Genomic DNA, 19,240 nt, shown 5'->3' with positions numbered 1-19,240 from the left:
TAGAAGAAGGTGCAGTCCCACTTTATATTAGGTGTCTTTAAAGGTGCACTCTGTAATTTTTATTCTCATAAAAAAGTTGAACTCCTAAAGACATGAATTGTAATTTTGCAATATATGTAGGAAATCATGACCACTCACACTAAAATGAAGACTCCAGTAATAACAGTAATCTTATAAAAGCTGCTTTATTCTACATTGAAAGGGTCTGCACATGGGGGCTGCCATGTTTGAATCACATGACCTGACGAATGCTGCTCGCTTAATCTCAGTAACCATTCTGTTATTTGACACTTTCACTCATTGATTAAAATAATCATGTCTGACTGTTAAAACAAATTTTCTACAATGGCATCTGAAACAGAAAACTAATGATTTTAAATGATGCTACATTAAAGCTACACTGTAACTTTTTTGTTAACAAAATGTTATTAATGAGAGAGTGCAACACAAATCCATCTTCCAAACCATGTCTTTACCCAAATACATGATATTATAATACTATAATACTTATAATACTGATATTAAATTATAAATATTTTAATTTATGCAGTAAATTGTATACATACGTCATTCGCCCCTGCGTGTTGACATCATATCCATAAACAGAGAATATAAGATCCGGCTACTGTAGCACGTGTGTGGGAGTAGCTGAAACTGAACATTTGTTGTCACAACGAATGAGAGAAATTGACTATGGATCATTCAAAATTGCAAACCTCCAGGGAATCACTTTGTAAAAACAAAGAAACATCAAACAGAGCAGAGTCTACAAGCAGAAAGGGACAAGAGTCTGTAATAAAACCTGAATCAACACCAGCTTGGCTTTTCAGAGGTTGGAACATCTCTGAGATCAAAAAGGATTTAAAAGCAACCCAGAAGATTCTTATACCTATTGATATGGTTTATGTATAGTTGTGTAATCACACACACGTCTGTGTTTGTGTAATGAAATACAATAATTATACTGTAATTGGTGCAGAACTTTTAACTTGCTAGCACACGTGTGTATTTTTCTTTATATCGGCAATAATTTACAATGAATATATCCTTTAGCTAGCCAAGGACATGTGAGTCTTGAAATTATGTTGACCACTGGTTGGTAACAATGACAATCTATAAATTAGTTATCACTGTGGTCTATTTGGCCAGAATGTCCTGCAGTTATAAACATTTTACAATGTTTGACCTTATCAGACTAGCAATTATTGTGTCTTATGTTACTTATGTTATGTCTTATAATTTTTGATGCCATTTATTTAAAAACATCAATGTTTCCAATAAGTGAAAACAACAGCATAAGATATGGCACTTATCTCCTCAGATGACTCTGATAAGATGTCCTATATCCAGTGTACACGATGCCTCGATCCACAGTCATCCGTGCAGAGGAGCAGCGCATAACCAAAACAATATTCTTCCGCAAGACGCATACAGTTTTATTTTTTAACCGCTACAGGGCCAAAAGTTACATAGTGTAGCTTTAAAATACAAACAGCACAACATATTTATTGTTGAACCACATGTTTTTCAGCAGAATTCTCACAGGATTCACATTTGCTGCTACTGAGGTATGTGTAGGTTTAGGAGTAGGGGTAGTAACGTCTGGTGAAGCGATTGAGAGATTAGTCTGCTGAAGTTCTTAGTCTCTTTAAGATAGGCATTTCCTGATTTCAGCTGCAGAATTGTTTAGTAACCCCAGTCCCTTTTCGGATGGTCTATAACAATTCAGTGTTTTAATGGCACTTCTATTGGCCTGAGCAGTTACAAGCATATGGCATGAATGTCCCTTGTCTTGTTATGAGACAAAGCAAAAGGACCATCTGTGTGTGTATTTATGGCATTTTCAACACACAGGAAAAGGCACAGATGAAGATCTCAATTTAATACGAAGAGAAGCCTTAGAAAATCCAGAGATTATGTACTTGCAATACATTTTATGTGTGTTTAAGCAGGCAAATAGTAAAATCGAGGTGAATAATGTTAACAAAAAATATAGTAAGTAACATGTTTTTTTGTTTGGTTTTTTGTTTGTTTTTTTGTACCAAATACCAAGTCAATGCCATGGTTTTTACGGTACTATAATATTACCATGGTATTATTTTAAGTAGCGGTCAACAGATTTATCGTTTTTACCTTTTAATCGGGGCTAATAGTTGCAAAAATCAACGCAGATATTTTTTTTTTATTATTATTATTGTAAAATAATAAATCTAACATCATGGATAATATTCATCCAATTTTTATCCTCACTTCAATGCATAATTTGTCATTTTGATTAGATAATCAAGTGTTCTAAATTAAAGCGAGGACATGCAAAAAATTAAAAAGACTATGGAACCCCACCAGTACATATTTCAGGTCTTTAGCGTCTTTTAGGCTATTAAAAGCTTTTTGAATACTTTCATATAGAGAACTGTAATGGAGCCAAGCCTCTGTCACCATCACCGTTTATGAAAGAATGCACACTATTGATAAAAGATGCTATAAAAAAAGACACAAATGATGCATAGACATTTTGAAACAATTATTTATATACGCCTTATTGATTGAGTTCATTTTGATTTTGAATGACTGTGTTCTTAGAGAAAATGAAAATTCATTTTATGGTTTATATTATACTCATATTTGTTGTATGACAATGTTTACTTTATAGTGTTTGCATTGTAATACATTGTAGGCAGTGTTAGGTGTAATGCAGAACTAAGTAATTCATTTTACAGTAATTTAATTACAGTTACTTCTGATGTAATTGCATTTAATACTGTACAGACTATAACAATTCTACATAAAACAATAGTGAATTCAAATCGAAATGTAAATTCAGATGTTAAAATGTATGTTTTTTTAATGTAACGCTGCCTTCTTAAATTCTTTGGCCAGTTTAAGAATAATTTGTGTGATTTTTATATGGTTTATTTGAAAGAATTAAAAGAACAGTTTCATGTCTGTCCTTGTATTAGTCATCTGGTCGAGGTTGATAGGGGTTTTAAAAAGTAATTAGTAATAAGTAATCCAATTACTTTCCAGACAGAGTAATTAGTACTGTAATCTAATTACACTGTAGAAGATGTAGTAGTTAGTAATTACATTTTTTTTATATATTTAATTGTATTAATATACACAACACTGATTGTGATTTTGATGTAAGAGTGCTTTTTTTGTTTCCCTTGTGTTTTTGTGTGTGCTGAGAGCACAGACAAATAAAGAGTCTAGTGTATTTCAGGCTTGTTTATAGTTAAAAGTCCTATTTTAGGCACCAAATATTCATTTTACATAAAAAAAGTTGGTTTTATTTATTTTGGGCTCTTGTTGCCTCTATCACAGTAAGGACAGACTAAGACAGTTTTTAATGTTCAATAAATCAATTTAAAAACTATCAGCATTGTTTATCATATCTGCAAAACCCATTCTCAGTCGATCTCTAATTTCAAGTGTCAAGTGTCATTCATTCATGAAGAATCTGATAGCATCACCACAGAGCTGTTTTGTGGGGGGTGTTTTGTCATGTCAGGTAACAGATTGCTTTAACCTCCTGACAGAGGTGGACCAACCATCTGGAGAACCAGGACATTTTCTGGTGGGCCAGCCGCAAAACAAGGCCATGATATGCCGAAGTGGCCCACAATATGATGAAGGGGACCACGATAAGCTGAAGGGGGCTGAAAAACGGTGCAGCGATGTGCTGAAGGGGGTCGCGAAATTCAGAAGGGGACAGCGAAACACATTGCCAACCATGTTCGGCAACTTCACATCATCTCAATGTTCTCTCTTTGCACTGTAAAACACACCAGTGATAGACAGTGCTGAAGCATTTTACCAATCAGAAATTAGCAGAATTAATTCTTATACAAGTAATGGCCAGCATCATCCAATCACTGCCAACCATGTTAAAATAAAATGATACATTATAATCTCTGTATCTAATTACTGATTACCATTTTCCCATGTGTGCCAACCATGTTGAGTGGTTCAAACATCATCTGCAGCCTGAAACTGAACTATTATAGGAAGTTTTTATTGAATATATTTGGATTCACAGGAAAGCTATAGGATGCTCCCTTGCTCCCTATTTAGTGAATGACTTAACCTCCAGTGTGCTGTCTGTCTGCACTGGTCTCACCTCGAAATGCATGGTAATTTCATCCTAACTCTATATAAAGCCTCTGAAAGCAATTTAAAAACAATTATTCAATGTGAAAATGCACAGTAAATATAGGATTTCTAAGGAAAATCTACTGCTATTGTACAAATTAGTGTATGGTGTTTTTTTGCTGCACGGCATTTCGCAATAAATCGCTCAAATTTTAAAACTGGCATATCAGATGAAACTAGAGACTCTAATCTTTTAACTCAAACAGGGTTCAGTATAAAAACTGAATTAGGTTTCTTACCAGATGTAGTTTTGTTTGCATTTCTCCCAAAGACAAACACTGCTGTGATCGGCGCCATGTTGTTTTGTCACATGACTCATGCGTCAGAAGTTCAACCCTTTACTGACAGCCCAGAGTCTCCTGAACTGATATCAGTCACTTGTAAAAGAAATCTTTATGTGGATGTAGGGAAATCACAGAAGAAAATCTACTGATATTCTTTTCATGTGTGCATTGTCAAGTTGCCAAAGGAGAACCTTGTGGCCAGCATTACACAATGGACTACATGCACTCTGTTTTGGTTGGAATTCCCCATTTCATCGTGATCTAATATTTTGAAATATTAAAAGAATAATATTGAGTGTCGTGGGACTGCATGTGGCAGTTTGTGTGTTCTTGACACGGACGATTTGGGCCATATGGCATCGTGCCTCCTTGGACAGTTCACACCTGTGAGCGCTCGGAGACCTGCAACCAGAATGAGATCAACAGAGGAGCAGAAAACGTTTGGATGGCAAAACCACTTGTGCAAACATCTGTGAATAAAATCTTGGCACATATGTAGTTAAAGGTTCAAGAAATCACATCCAAGATGTTTTAAATTTGTTTGCCGCTCGTTTGTTGGCAGGCATTTAGGGAGCGATTGAGTCCTGTAAATGTTAGATTTCTAACCTTGAACCATTTTTGAGAATAACGTGGTTTCAAACAGCAGTGTCAGTTATTGGTGCAGCTGGTTGAAAACACATCCAAATAATAAAAAAGATGAAAAATACTGAATGAAAATGCACTGATTTGAACAATGTATGGAATGTTACTTGTCCAAATGTGTGATGAAATGTTTAAGAATTAAAACCAGATTTCGTACAAATCGTAGGAAAAATTTTGTAGGAATCATTTATTACAATGCTAGCAAAGCAGTACTGTATATGCTCCTCAAACATTCTGTAAATGTTTGTTCTAAACCTTAAACACTTACACTTACACTTCTGCAATTAATTCCGCTCAAACCACTTATGTGCGGACTTCATTGAAAGTTTGTTTTGTAGATAACAACAGCTTTTGGTGTGCTATATATTTGTGGTTTTTATAAACTTTTTAAACTACTTTTTAACCTGAAAAAACCTATATAAAAAAAAAATGACTTCTGCCTCTCAACTGACATTATTGTAATATTTTCATGATGAATTGGTATCAGTCTACTTTCTTTCATCTATTTATATACTGAACTGTTATTGGTGATCTTTCATATATTTACCACCTTAACACTGTACATATATAAAAATAATATGAAAGAAAAACAAGCAAAGTTTAATGACAATGGCAAAGCCACTTTGATATAGCATTTCATTTACACAGAAAAGTCTGAAACCTTACCTAAAACTTTAACACTTTCTTTTGGTATCTCCATTAGGGAATACAAAACTAGTACTTTTGTGATGTATCATGGGTCTCACACATATTTGTTTTGCAGGGGTCCAATGCTTCTCCTCATTCTAAGATGAATGTATGGAAGGTTGCTACCATCGGCCTGATTCTCTGTGGTGCTGCACTCCCCCTCCTCCTATTTAAATCCACACACTCTTCCAGAGCCCCGCCCCTTCCTCCCCACCACAGAGATTCATCCTCATCTCTATCATCATCATCATCCTTATTTACACCCTCCAACTCCTCGTCCTCAACTGGGTCAGGTGGGCGGCAGCGGAGAGTCAGATCAACTGAAGGAGGAAACTCTCTTGTCTCAGAATGTAAGTCTCAGTGTTTAGACTTCTTTATAACACGGCAGTATTTTCCTCTTGTGTTGTAGTTTTTACAAAAACAGTTGAACATCCCATGAGAGAACATGTTTAAAGTCGGTCAATGTTTCCATCTTAATTTTATCATTAGATACTGAAAGCAAATTCTGCACCACCAAACGGAATTGCAAAAAACATTTTTCAAACATTCCCCCATCTGCTATTTTTCGGACAAACCCGCCCCAAACTCTGGGCCTTGGCTGAGAGTTGTATTCAAGTTTCCTGACAGATTAACATGCAATTTTCTTTCTTGTGCTAAAGGAAAAGTTCATCCAAAAATGATATTTCTCTCATCATTTACTCACACTCATGCCATCCCAGATGTGTATGACTTCCTCTCTTCAGCTGAACACAAACAAAGATTTTTAGAAGGATTTCTCAGCTCTGTAAGTCCGTACAATGTAAGTGAATGGCAGCCAGACCTTGGAAGCTCAAAAAACACATAAAGGCCACATAAAAGAAATACATAAGACTCCAGTGGTTAAATCCATATCTTCAGAAGTGATATAAAAGGTGTAGATGAGAAACGTCTCGGGTTATGACTATAACCCTTGTTCCCTGAAAAGGGAACGAGACACTGCGTCGTTGAAAACGACTCTTTGAGGAACGCTCCTTAGCGTGCGCCTCTGAATTATGAATGAAACTATTCCAATCTTGATTGGTGTTGCGTCATGACGTAACATGTGACGGCATAACCGGATGCATAAAAGTGACGCCGGCACACAAACACATTAGCCTAGCGATGAAGCAAGCCGCTCTCAGGCATTGAGGGGCGTGGCAGGACGACGCAGTGTCTCGTTCCCTTCTCAGGGAACAAGGGTTATAGTCATAACCCGAGACATTCCCTTCCGAGGGAACTCGCACTGCGTCGTTGAAAACGACTCTTTGGGGAACGAATGCCCACTAGGCCATGCGCCGAAAAAGGCCTGCCCTAGAGTGAAACTGAACTCAGGCACCCAGCTAGGACGAGAGCACACGTGCGCCAGGCGTACTAGGGAGGTGCAGAAAACCTGATGAAAGTGTGCGGGGTAGCCCAACCGGCTGCCTCACAGATCTCCTGGAGGGGCACTCCCGATAAGAGAGCCCTAGAGGACGCCATGCCTCTAGTTGAATGAGCCCTTATGGCCAAAGGTGAAGGCAAATTGCGCACCTTGTAGGCCGAGATAATAGCCTGAACAATCCAATTACTAATGGTTTGTTTCGAAGCAGGGAGCCCCTTCTTAGGTGACCCAAAACACACAGTTGGGTGTGACCCAAAACACAACAGTTGGTCCGACCTCCTCCAAGAAGAGGACCTCTCGAGGTAAACGCTCAAAGCTCTGACAGGGCAGAGCAAATGGAGCCTCTCTTCTTCTGCCGACACATGAGGTGGAGGATGAATGCCTGCAGGACCGTAGACCGTGCCGTGTTAGAAGGCACCTTAGGCACAAAGCCGGGTCTCGGGTGCAGAATGGCTTTAACTCCGCCAGGGGCAAACTCCAAGCAAGCTGGTGTTACTGCCAGGGCTTGAAGATCTCCCACCTCTTTAGAGAGGTAATAGCTAAGAGAAAAGCCCAGTGGGGCTGGATGTGAGAGGGAGAACCAAAATGGACAGTGGGACGTCTCTCGAGACGCGAATAGATCCACTTCCGATGGTCCAAATTTGTCCCATATCAACTTCACCACCTCTGGATGAAGTCTCCATTCCCCGGGCCTCAGCCCCTGCCTCGACAGGATGTCTGCTCCCTGATTCTGAACCCCCGGAACATACATGCTCTGATAGACAGTATATTCCCTTGGGACCAAAGAAATTATCTGATGCGCCGGTCTGCACAGAGGGCGCGATCTGAGTCCCCCTTGTCGGTTCAGATAAGCTACCACTGATGTATTGTCCGAACGCACTAGGACATGGTAACCTTAGATGTCTGGAAGGAAGCTCCTCAGAGCCCTGAACACAGCCAACATCTCTAGACAGTTTATGTGCCAAGAATGATGATGGTCCTGCCACAGACCCCTGGCAAAGCGGCCGTCCATGACCACGCCCCAGCCAGTGAGGGAGGCGTCTGTCGAAACGGTTTTCCGGCGACATGACACTCCCAAGACTGGCCCTTGGGACAGGAACCAAGGTTTCTTCCATATTAGCAGAGAACGAAGGCATCTGCGCGTTACTCTGATTTTACGAAATGGATTCCCCTTGGGGGAAAAAACCCCTTGGCTTTCAGCCACCACTGGAGGGGCCTCATGTGTAGAAGGCCCAAAGGTATAAAGTTGGATGCCGCTGCCATGAGGCCCAGCAGTCTTAGAAACTGCTTTACAGTGATGGCCTGGCCTAGCTTTAACCCGGACACCATCGCCAGAATGGACTCGATATGTGCAGGAGACATGCGTGCCTGCATCGTAACCGAGTTCCACACAACACCCAGAAACGTTGTGCACTGGGATGGTTGTAACACACTCTTTTTTGTGTTGAGTCTCAACCCCCAACTTCGAATGTGGCCATGGACGACATCTCGATGCCGAACCGCCATTTCTCGAGACTGGGCCAGAATGAGCCAATCGTCGATATAATTCAGTATGCGGATGCCCTGAAGTCTCAGAGGAGCAGGAGCTGCATCCATACATTTGGTGAATGTGCAGGGAGAGAGTGCTAGGCCGAACGGAAGAACCCGATATTGGTAAGCTTCGCCCCCGAAAGCGAACCTCAGGAACCTCCTGTGACATGGAAGGATGGATACATGAAAATAGGCGTCTTTTAGATCTATCGTGACAAACCAGTCCTCGGATCTGATCTGACTCATGATGGCAGGAATAGTAAGCATTTTGAACCTGAACCTACTCAAAGGCCGGTTCAAAACTCTGAGATCTAAAATCGGCCTCAACCCCCCATCCTTTTTTGGAACTATAAAGTACCGGCTGTAAAGTCCGGACTCCCTGTCTGAATGAGGAACATGTTCTATGGCCTCCTTTAGCAGCAGAGATTGCACTTCTTGTTCCATCACCTAGTCTGCTCCGGAACCACTGTAGTCTGCACCACCCCAGAGAATTTGGGGGGGCGGTGCCCGAACTGCAGTCTGTACCCTGATTTTATTATATGCAGGACCCATGCAGATATGTTGGGAAGATGATTCCATGCCTCTACAAAATCTACTAAGGGAACCAGCCTCTCAAGGCTGGTCTCGGGTGTTTTTCGAGCACCGTTCTCGACTTCCTGAAGCGAGAGACCGGCAGGATTTAGTCGATACGGTTCTTGTGACCACAATTGATGCTTGTTTTTTTTTTTAATTTATATATTTTTTTTTTGACACGAACGGCACGGCGTGCGTCCGCTGGAAATTGATGTGGCCCGAAGCGTCATAGACGGCGGGAACCGACACCGATTTCCTGAGGACTCCGCTGCAAGAGCAACCTCGGTTGCTCTGCAGCGGGGGGGAACTCTGTGGTGCGAGGAGCTGACTGATGGCTGGGGCTGATCTGCTTGCCCTACTCGATTTAGACTTACCTTACGGGGGAAGCATCAAGCAGAAAAGATCTAACCTTTTCCTTTATCCCCGATAAATTCAGCCACAGATGCCTCTCTGTGGCCACCATAGCTGCTATAGAGCGGCCAATAGCCATTGAATGCAGACATGAACCAGCCCGACCTGCCGCCATGTAAGCCCTACTTATTAAAGCAGATGTATCCCTGCAGGGCTTACTAGGCAGCGCCGGGGTTTTAGCCCATATGCCGTGCCCCCAAAACATCGTCTGTAATCACCACACTGGGGCTGGAGACACGGGACGAATGCGGTTTACCCCACGATCTCGAGATATATATTTTTTTGTGGAGATCGGGGAAAAACTGCAAACCCCGGCGCTGAGGTTGTGATCTGTGTCGCAGGAAACGCTCGTCTAATTTGTCTTTCAACTTGCGTTTCCTGCTCATTTTGTGGCCAGCTGATATCAAGTCTGGCCACGGCACGCGTCACAACCTCAATCAGCTCCTCATAAGCTTGGCCGAAAACTGGCGTGCTTGACTCACAGTCGTCCGCATCAATGCTGAGCATATCCACTTCCTCGGAAGCAGAGAGCTCAAGCATTGGGACCTGATCGTGGGCAGAAGAAGCCTTCTGCACCACTCACAGTAGGCTCGGGATCCTCAAACGAAGAATGAGAAAGTGCCGCAGCAGTCTCATTCTCATCTGCAAGATCCCGCTGCGAACCCCACGATCTCAACCGCCGCGCTGCCTCAACAGACGCGGGACCAGATCCGTGGGGAACGCGAGCCTGACCGTGATCATCAAAGCACGCCAACCGGGAGCGCAGCACTCTCATGGGTAGTGCTTCACAACTTTCACAGGCAGATCCCTCGAGAGCTGCCTGTGCGTGCTGCGCTCCCAAACAATTCACACATAAAGCGTGCGTGTCCCTACCCGTAATGAAACGAGGGCAGGGGTGCACGCACTTCTTGAACTGTTGGGTGGCCATAATATTTTAAATCAGACAAACAACACCAAATAAGACAAACAATACACATAGAGCGCTTGCTGAAGAGCGAAAGCTAATGTGTTTGTGTGCCGGCGTCACTTTTATGCATCCGGTTATGCCGTCACGTTACGTCATGACGCAACACCAATCAAGATTGGAATAGTTTCATTCATAATTCAGAGGCGCACGCTAAGGAGCGTTCCCCAAAGAGTCGTTTTCAACGACGCAGCGCGAGTTCCCTCGGAAGGGAACAAATCAATGGTTGATTCTTTATTTGCTATCAATCTCCATTTTCAATTCATTTCAAATTTCAAATTTTGGGTGTTTGGCGATTACCGTTTTTACCGTATTACCGTATCATCAAGGTATGATAATCCAGTCAGCGAGTAAACAGTACACTGAGTCGATCACAACAGTTCTCGAGTTAACAGTACACTGAACTGAGAATCGCCTCTTTCGGTTTGAAATACTGAGATCTGATGAGTGAGCTGCTGTTGAGCATGTGTAAAATGAGGGCTTGAATGAGGGGTGATGAAACGTTTCAGTTGAGAGATATTTGAACTTGTTATGTGCTGGATAATGGTTTCTGTAAAGAGGGTGAGTTAATTAAGACTAGTTTATTCACTTTATATGTTTTAGACACGTCAAACATTATTGTGTAGGTGCAAAACTTTAATGTAGGAAACATATCCAAGATGTAAGATCACTGAATGAAACACTGATGACAATAAACACCCCATATCATTATAACCTAATTGAATAAAAATTAATAATCAGCAATATGCGCTTACATATGGCTTTATTAAATGTGTTTGAGCATGTATTCCAGGATGCCGGGTTATTATCAATATGTACGGTGACGTTTACACAATGACGTAAAAGAACTGGTGAACTGGTTCATTGAAAACAACCAGTTTGTGGAAAAGAATTGGACTTCCCATCACTAACAAGTATCAAATCACTTCTGAAGATATAGATTTAACCACTGGTGATCCATAGATGATGTGGATTTAACTACAAGATTAAGATTAAGATTAAGATATTAACATTTTCGCATATCCCAACTAAGCTGGGGTCAGAGCGCAGGTTCAGCCATAAGGAGTTTTATGGATTACTTTTATGCTGCCTATATTTTAATTTTGGTACCCATTCACTTGTATTGTAAGGACCTACAGAGTTGAAATATCCTTCTAAAAACCTTTGTTTGTGTTTAGCGGAAGAAAGAAAGTCTTACACATCTGCGATAGCATGAGGGTGAGAAAATGAAGCCTGTGTTGGCAAGTGCCGTAGCTACAACATTATTCATTTTAAAGTTGCTTTAGATAAAAGATCTTCTAAGAAACTTAATGTAAACTTAAATGTATTCAGACAAAAAATATTTCTCCATATTAACTGTAAACTTAATCTAAAAATCAGAACATTCTCTCTAGTTCCCCTTCTGTCGCTCTCTCCACGTTGTGTCAGAGAAGCGACACTAGGGGTCTCTCTTGAGCGCCAATATTCACCTCTGAACAATGAAAAAAGGCCAATGAGAGTTGGCAACCAGTATTTGCATGTCCCGCCCCCGGACATACGGGTATTTAAGCGGCGCAAATACGGGAGTTCATTCAGAATTTCTTCGGAGCCGATGGTCGTGTCTGCAACTGCTGCGTGTACACACCGAGTTCCTGCTATCCTCTGCTGCATGCTGTTGGATCTTACGGCGCACAACAGCGGCTTTCTCCTGTTTGCACGGCTGTGCATTGCCTGCCCCTGAGTGCTTCGACAGTGCAGAATATTAAAGATCTCTTTCAAGTTCTTTTTTCTTAAAAGAGTGATTTTATTTTAAAAGAGTAATTTCCTCTAAAAGAGCAAAACACAGCGGCGTTGAATGTCCTTTTAAGGACGCGTCTTTTTCAAGATGCCCTTCCGCCCCTGTGTTGTTCCTGGATGCGGTAGAGTACTCTCCTCTTCCGACGGCCACAGGCGTTGTCTCGTGTGTCTGGGCAGCAATCACACCGAGGCTGCGTTTGTGGATGGTTCATGTTCTCATTGCATGACAACGTTGCGGTCGCGGCTTGCTTACAACCGTAAGCAAGCCACTCCAGCCGCCCCCCGCGTTGCTCCTTCCCACGGGATTGAGGACGATGTGGCTGGCGATGGAGGCGATTCGGGGATGGCAGCGGGTGCAGCTCCGCCGGGTACGCCCCCTCGGACCACCGGATGTCCGATATGCTTTCCCGGGCAGCCAACAGCGTGGGCTTGGACTGGAACCCTCCATCCTCCCCACAGCCATCACGGCTAGACGACTAGTTCTTGGGTGCTGGGCGCCGCTCACAGTCTTGCCCCCCCGGTTCCATTCTTCCCAGAGGTGCATGAAGAGCACCCCTCTCCACTCGTCGCACCGCCACCTGCTCATCCGCCCTCGCCACCCTCGGCGGCGGAACGCACCACAGATACACGCCGATCCCCCAGGTGGATAGAGCTGTTGCGCTCCATCTATGCCCTGGAAGCACTACCACCTGGCGGGGTCGCCCTGTACTCCCTTCCCGGTCCTGTAGAGCAACATCCTCGCTCACCGCGAAGGCCTACAGCGCTACCGGATGCACTGCTTCCGCCCTGCATGCCATGGCTCTCCTGCAGGTCCACCAAGCCAAGGCACTCCGAAACATGCACGGGGTGGCCCTGATACCGACACGCTGCAGGAACTGCGCTCAGCGACCGACCTCGCCCTAAGAGCAACGAAGGTCACAGCGCAGGCGCTCGGGCAGGCGATGGCCACACTGGTGGTCCAGGAGCATCAGCAATGGCTGAATTTGGTTGAGATGCGTGAAACCAACAAGACTCGCTTTCTCAATGCCCTTGTCTCCCAGTTCGGCCTCTTCAGCGACACCGTTGAGGACTTTGCCAAGAAGTTCTCCCTGGTGAAGAAGCAGACAGAGGCCATCTCGCATATCATGCCTCGCCGCAAGCCTGCCGCTACGGCCCAGGCTTCATCAACTCACCGAGGGCATCCTCCCGCGGCCACAAGACCTTCTGCTCCACCTCAACCCGGGCCCAGCTCTCAGCCCCGGCGTCGAGCAAACCGCGGGAAGCGTACTCCCCCTGTCTCACGGACCCCATCGAGGACCCGGAAGGCTCCCAGGCGCTCCTGAGACACTGGACCCAGAGTGCGAGAAGTTAGCTCCGGAGGTGGTAAGACCGCTCCATCCCCCAGTGGAGGGCCGGGAGGAGAATCTTTTGTTTTTTCATTTGCCGCACCCCTCAACAGGGGCAGCGGTACCCACATTCTCAATAAAAGAGTGATTTCCTTTACCTCTGGGTCACATGGCCCGCAAATGCCGTTCTCACAGCAATCTGCTTTCAGGCCTCAACAGTCCCGGCTCCCTGGATGTGGTGCTCCCGCCCTCAGCCCCACGAATGTTCCCCGGCGGGCCGGTTCAGAGGAGTCCAGAGGACGCCAACGTCAGACCTCCTCCTCAGTCACGAACCCTGCCTGGTGCGTGGAGCAAGGTAAGTGCTTTGAGTTTGTTCTCAGCACCAGAGCCTCAGGGTGCCACGTTGCCCCCCGACGCCACGTTACCTGTTCCGCACCGCTGTGAAGCCCCGCCAGGTACGTCCAAAAAACCCGTCCCCATGGTGCCCCTTGCACGGTGCTTAGAGGCGTAGCTTTCACTGCCCAACCCGTCGCGATGGCTGCACCGGACCATTTGACTCGGTTACGCAATTCAGTTTGCCAGGTCTCCACCCCCCTTCATGGGCATTTGTTTCTCCGCAGTGCACGACAGACACGTTCAGTCCCTGCGTGAAGAAATCGCCTCCCTTTTGATCAAGGACGCGATAGAGCCTGTCCCTCCAACCGAAACAAAGAAGGGTTTCTACAGCCCTTCATTGTACCCAAGAAAGGTGGTGGCTTACGACCGATCTTGGACTTGCGAGTTTTCAATCGGACCTTGTCCAAACTCCCGTTCAAAATGCTCACCCAGAAACAAATTCTATCTGGCATCCGGCATCTAGATTGGTTCGCAGCGGTAGACCTGAAGGACGCGTACTTTCACGTCTCGATTCTCCCTCGACACCGACCCTTTCTGTGGTTCGCGTTCGACGGCCAGGCGTATCAGTACAAAGTCCTCCCCTTCGGACTGTCTCTGTCCCCTCGTGTCTTCACGAAGGTCACAGAGGCAGCTCTGGCCCCGCTCCGAGGAGCTGGCATACGCATACTCAATTACCTTGACGATTGGCTCATTCTGGCCCCCTCGAGGGAATTACTATGCGCACACAGAGACCAGGTGCTCAAACACCTCAGCCGTTTGGGGTTTCAGGTCAACTGGGAAAAGAGCAAGCTCACCCCAGTCCAGAGCATCTCTTTTCTCGGCTTGGAGTTAGACTCAGTCTCAATGACAGCACGTCTCTCCAACGAGCGTGCTCAGTCAGTGCTGAAATGCCTCGCTTCCTAAAGGCGCCGTGGTCCCTTTAAAACGTTTCCAACAGGTCCTGGGGCATATGGAATCCTCCGCGGCAGTCACGCCACTGGGGTTGATGCATATGAGACCACTTCAGCACTGGCTCCAGACTCGAGTCCCGAGATGAGCATGGCGCCGCGGCACGCACAACATAAAAGTTACCACTGCCTGCCGCCAAGCCCTTCAGACCCTGGACAGACCTCTACTTTCTAAGGGCAGGAGTACCCTTGCAGCAGGTGTCCCGACGTGTTCTGGTTACGTTGCGCGCCACTCACATCCCCGGCAACCTCAATATGATAGCGGACGCGCTGTCAAGACAAAGCTTGCCCGGCGGAGAGTGGAGGCTCCACCCCCAGTCAGTTCAGCTGATTTGGGACCGGTTCAGCAAGGCCCAGGTAGACCTGTTTGCCTCCCAGGAAACCTCCCACTGCCCGCTCTGGTATGCCCTCACAGAGGCTTCCCTTGGGACAGATGCTCTGGCGCACAGCTGGCCCGCGGGGCTGCGCAAGTACGCTTTTCCCCCAGTGAGCCTTCTTGCACAGGTGCTATGCAAGGTCAGGGAGGATGAGGAGCAAGTCACTCTGGTGGCCCCCTACTGGCCCAACCGGACGTGGTTCTTGGATCTCGCGCTCCTCACGACAGCCCCTCCCTGGCGAATTCCCCTGAGGAAGGGTCTTCTTTCTCAGGGACAGGGCACGATCTGGCATCCACACCCAGACCTCTGGAACCTCCACGTCTGGCCCCTGGACGGGACGTGGAAGATCTAGCCGACCTACCTTCGGCCGTCATAGACACTATCAACCAAGCCAGAGCCCCTTCGACCAGGCATCTTTACGCCCTAAATTGGCATCTGTTCGCCGACTGGTGTTCTTCCCGAGCTGAAGACCCACAGAAGTGTGCAGTTAGGTCAGTGCTCGTGTTTTTACAGAAGAGGCTGCAGAGGAGGCTGTCCCCCTCCACCCTCAAGGTGTATGTCACCGCTATCGCGGCCCACCATGACACGGTAGACGGCAAGTCTCTTGGTAAGCACAACTTAATTGTCAGGTTCCTAAAAGGTGCCCGGAGGATGACTCCCTCCCGGCCTAACCCGTTCCCCTCCTGGGATCTCTCGGTCATTCTCACTGGATTCCAGAGACCCCCCTTCGAGCCGCTAGACTCAGTTGGACTCAGGGCCTTCTCTCTCAAGACCGCCCTGCTGATCGCGCTCGCTTCCATCAAGAGGGTCGGGGACCTGCATGCGTTCTCTGTTAGCGACGCTTGCCTGGAGTTCTGTCCGGCAGACACTTTCGTGATCCTAAGACCGCGACCGGGTTATGTGCCCAAGGATCCTATCACACCCTTCAGGGATCAGGTGGTGAATCTGCAAGCGCTGCCCCGGGAGGAGGCAGACCCAGCCCTTTCACTGCTGTGTCCAGTACGTGCTTTACGTATTTATCTGGACCGCACCAGACGCTCTGAGCAGCTCTTCGTCTGCTTTGGGGGACAGCAGAAAGGGAACGCTGTCTCCAAGCAGAGACTCGCCCACTGGGTTGTCGACGCCATTTCCCTGGCTTATCACACCTAGGCCGTGCCCCCCCCCCCTGCGGGTCCGAGCTCACTCCACCAGGAGTGTTGCGTCCTCGTGGGCACTGGCTAGGGGCACCACCCTAGCAGACATCTGTAGAGCAGCGGGCTGGGCAACACCTAACACTTTTGCGAGATTCTATAATCTCCGAGTTGAGTCAGTATCGTCCCGTGTTTTCTCAGGTCCGAGCCCGTAGAACTCGGTAGCACGCTGACGATCTGACCGGGTGAACCGCTTGCACCTAGCGCCCTTTCCCCCTAACCAAGGGAAAACAGTGCGCCTTCGTTCCCAGGAGATCCCACGTTTGGGACGCTGGTTGACTCCTCCATAGCCCTCGTGGGTCGCAGTTCAGCGGAGGAACTCGCTGACCCAAGCCACTGCGGGTACCGCAAGCTACCCTGTACTGGTATAGGTGCTCCACAGGTAAGGCCTCCTGTTCGGACTCCCCCTGTGTATAATGCCACGGTACTGTCCCCTCTCAAGCGGACCCCCGTGTTTCCCTTAGGCAGTCACAGCTGCCTCGGTCCCCGTGTTGTGTTCTTCCCCCCTCTACGAGGCTGGATCTACCACCGCACCAACTTTTCCACTTCGGACCTAAGCCAGGCCTCTGATGTGTTTGCCACTAAAATTTGCCTCCCCTCCCGGGTAGGCATGGCCTCCGCAGGGTCTTCTCCGCCCTGAATAAGGGCTAAGACCCCCTTCCCTCAATACATGTAAGGGTCCCGGGCGTAGTTGCTCTATGCGAGAAACATAGAGAGAAAAGAGGCCCGGCCAGGCTGGCCCATTCCCATGTTGGCGGCCATCACCTTGTTCCCCCCTCCAGGGTAATGATAAGGAGTCTGATGGCTTAAATGGGGCATTGGGGAAGGCTACGTGCAGCCTGATGCAGTTGGTCGTTTTGCACGTAGGTAAAATGCATCAGCAGTTCACGTACACGGCTCAGCGCATGGCACTTTATAAGTGGAACCCTAGTGTCGCTTCTCTGACACAACGTGGAGAGAGCAACAGAAGGGGAACGTCTAGGTTACGTATGTAACCTCCGTTCCTCGATGGAGGGAACGAGACGTTGTGTCTCCCCTGCCACGTCGCTGAGCCGAGCCACTGTTGTAGCCGGACCATTTCCGGCTCCTCAGAAATATCCTGAATGAACTCCCGTATTTGCGCCGCTTAAATACCCGTATGTCCGGGGGCAGGACATGCAAATACTGGTTGCCAACTCTCATTGGCCTTTTTGCATAGTTCAGAGGTGAATATCGGCGCTCAAGAGAGACCCCAGTGTCGCTTCTCTGACACAACATCTCGTTCCCTCCATCGGGGAACGGAGGTTACATACGTAACCTAGACGTTCTTCCTCAATCTCCGTAATACCTTATAAAAACTTGATCACAGTTTTGCTGAGTTCTTACTCTCTTTAAAGGTGAAATGTGCAATTCTTTCCGATGTTGAATTACTTTCTCCTATCCAGCTTAATATGTAGAGACTTGTAATCCATTGGTAGGTTGACTTCTCCAAAAGTGTAAACATCACTGTGACTCTGTGGCACTATTTATTTGAGCATCTCAACAAGCCCAACACACCAACACTCTGCTCAACCAATATTGTGAATTTGGGGCAGGACTATCTGTTTGTTTGACCAAAGAGAAATGGTAACAATACTAATTTATGCAATTCCATTTATTGGCACAGAAATTGAATGCACATCTCTCCTTCAGAGAAGCAAATGAAAAGTAAATTAAATATCTGTCCAAAAACATGCAAGTTCTCCATATTAGAATAAATATTAATAATTGAAATTATCATATTTGATTAATCATGTCTAAATGTGTATGAAAGTGCCAGTGGCGCAAGAATCAATTTAACAGTTTTTGTGTGTTGATATTCAAAAATTGGTTAAATCTTTTTTTCTTTTCATCTTAGTCATGGAGATGTTCCAGAGCTTCACAGAGGGCGAGCTGAAGCAGATAATTGGAACGCTGGTGGAAAGAAAAGCCCATAGAGATGCCCAGCAAAGCAAAAGGACTAAGCGTGCAAAAAAGCGGATCAAACCGTGCTCGCTTCGGGAAGTGGAAGTGACGGTCAGTCAGCTTGGGCTGGGCTATGTCAGTGACGAGACTGTAGTCTTCCATTACTGCAGTGGGAAATGTACCGCTAGCCGCAGAAACTATGATCTGACATTAGCGTTTATGAAACGCTCGCGTCTGCTCACCAGGGAACAGAGGGAGAAGGCTCGCCACAGCCCCTGCTGTCGACCCACTGCGTATGAGGAGGACATCTCCTTTCTCGATAACTCTAATCGATATCACACAATCCACGAGTTTTCAGCCCAGGAGTGTGGATGTGTCTGAGAGTCACTGAGAGTCTCAACAAGGACCCAAAACCTTTAGGAGTCATAAAAGGACAAGCTTTAATATTTCCATACAGATTTAAAGGTGAAGTGTGTAATTTCCGAGCCACAAAACAAAATGTCAAAATTATTATCAGATAATGTTTTCAAACCTGAACACTTCCCTGTTTTTCATTGGTTGGCCAATGAAAGATCTTGGCATGGTCTTTCCATGCCATTGGTTGAGCAAAGGTTGCTGTGCTAGGGCTCAGGATGCTCAAACAAATAGAGCCACTTTTCAGGGA

At 46.0% G+C, this 19,240-nt stretch overlaps 1 protein-coding gene across 1 annotated transcript in view; it reads left to right on the top strand.

The window, feature by feature from the left end:
* The window catches only part of LOC127625600 (neurturin-like), a 33,789-nt gene extending 14,832 nt beyond the window's left edge, over positions 1 to 18,957 (top strand). Inside the window, exons 2-3 of the mRNA XM_052100883.1 lie at positions 5,842 to 6,115; positions 18,530 to 18,957. Coding sequence (XP_051956843.1) covers positions 5,869 to 6,115; positions 18,530 to 18,957 — 675 coding nt within the window. The 5' untranslated portion in view covers positions 5,842 to 5,868. The remainder of the gene's footprint in view (positions 1 to 5,841; positions 6,116 to 18,529) is intronic.
* The last annotated feature ends 283 nt before the right edge of the window (positions 18,958 to 19,240 follow it).

The sequence above is a fragment of the Xyrauchen texanus genome, chromosome 32 (genome assembly GCF_025860055.1).
Source record: "Xyrauchen texanus isolate HMW12.3.18 chromosome 32, RBS_HiC_50CHRs, whole genome shotgun sequence".
In the NCBI taxonomy this organism is placed as follows: domain Eukaryota; kingdom Metazoa; phylum Chordata; class Actinopteri; order Cypriniformes; family Catostomidae; genus Xyrauchen; species Xyrauchen texanus.
This window is presented reverse-complemented; position numbering and strand designations above follow the sequence as displayed.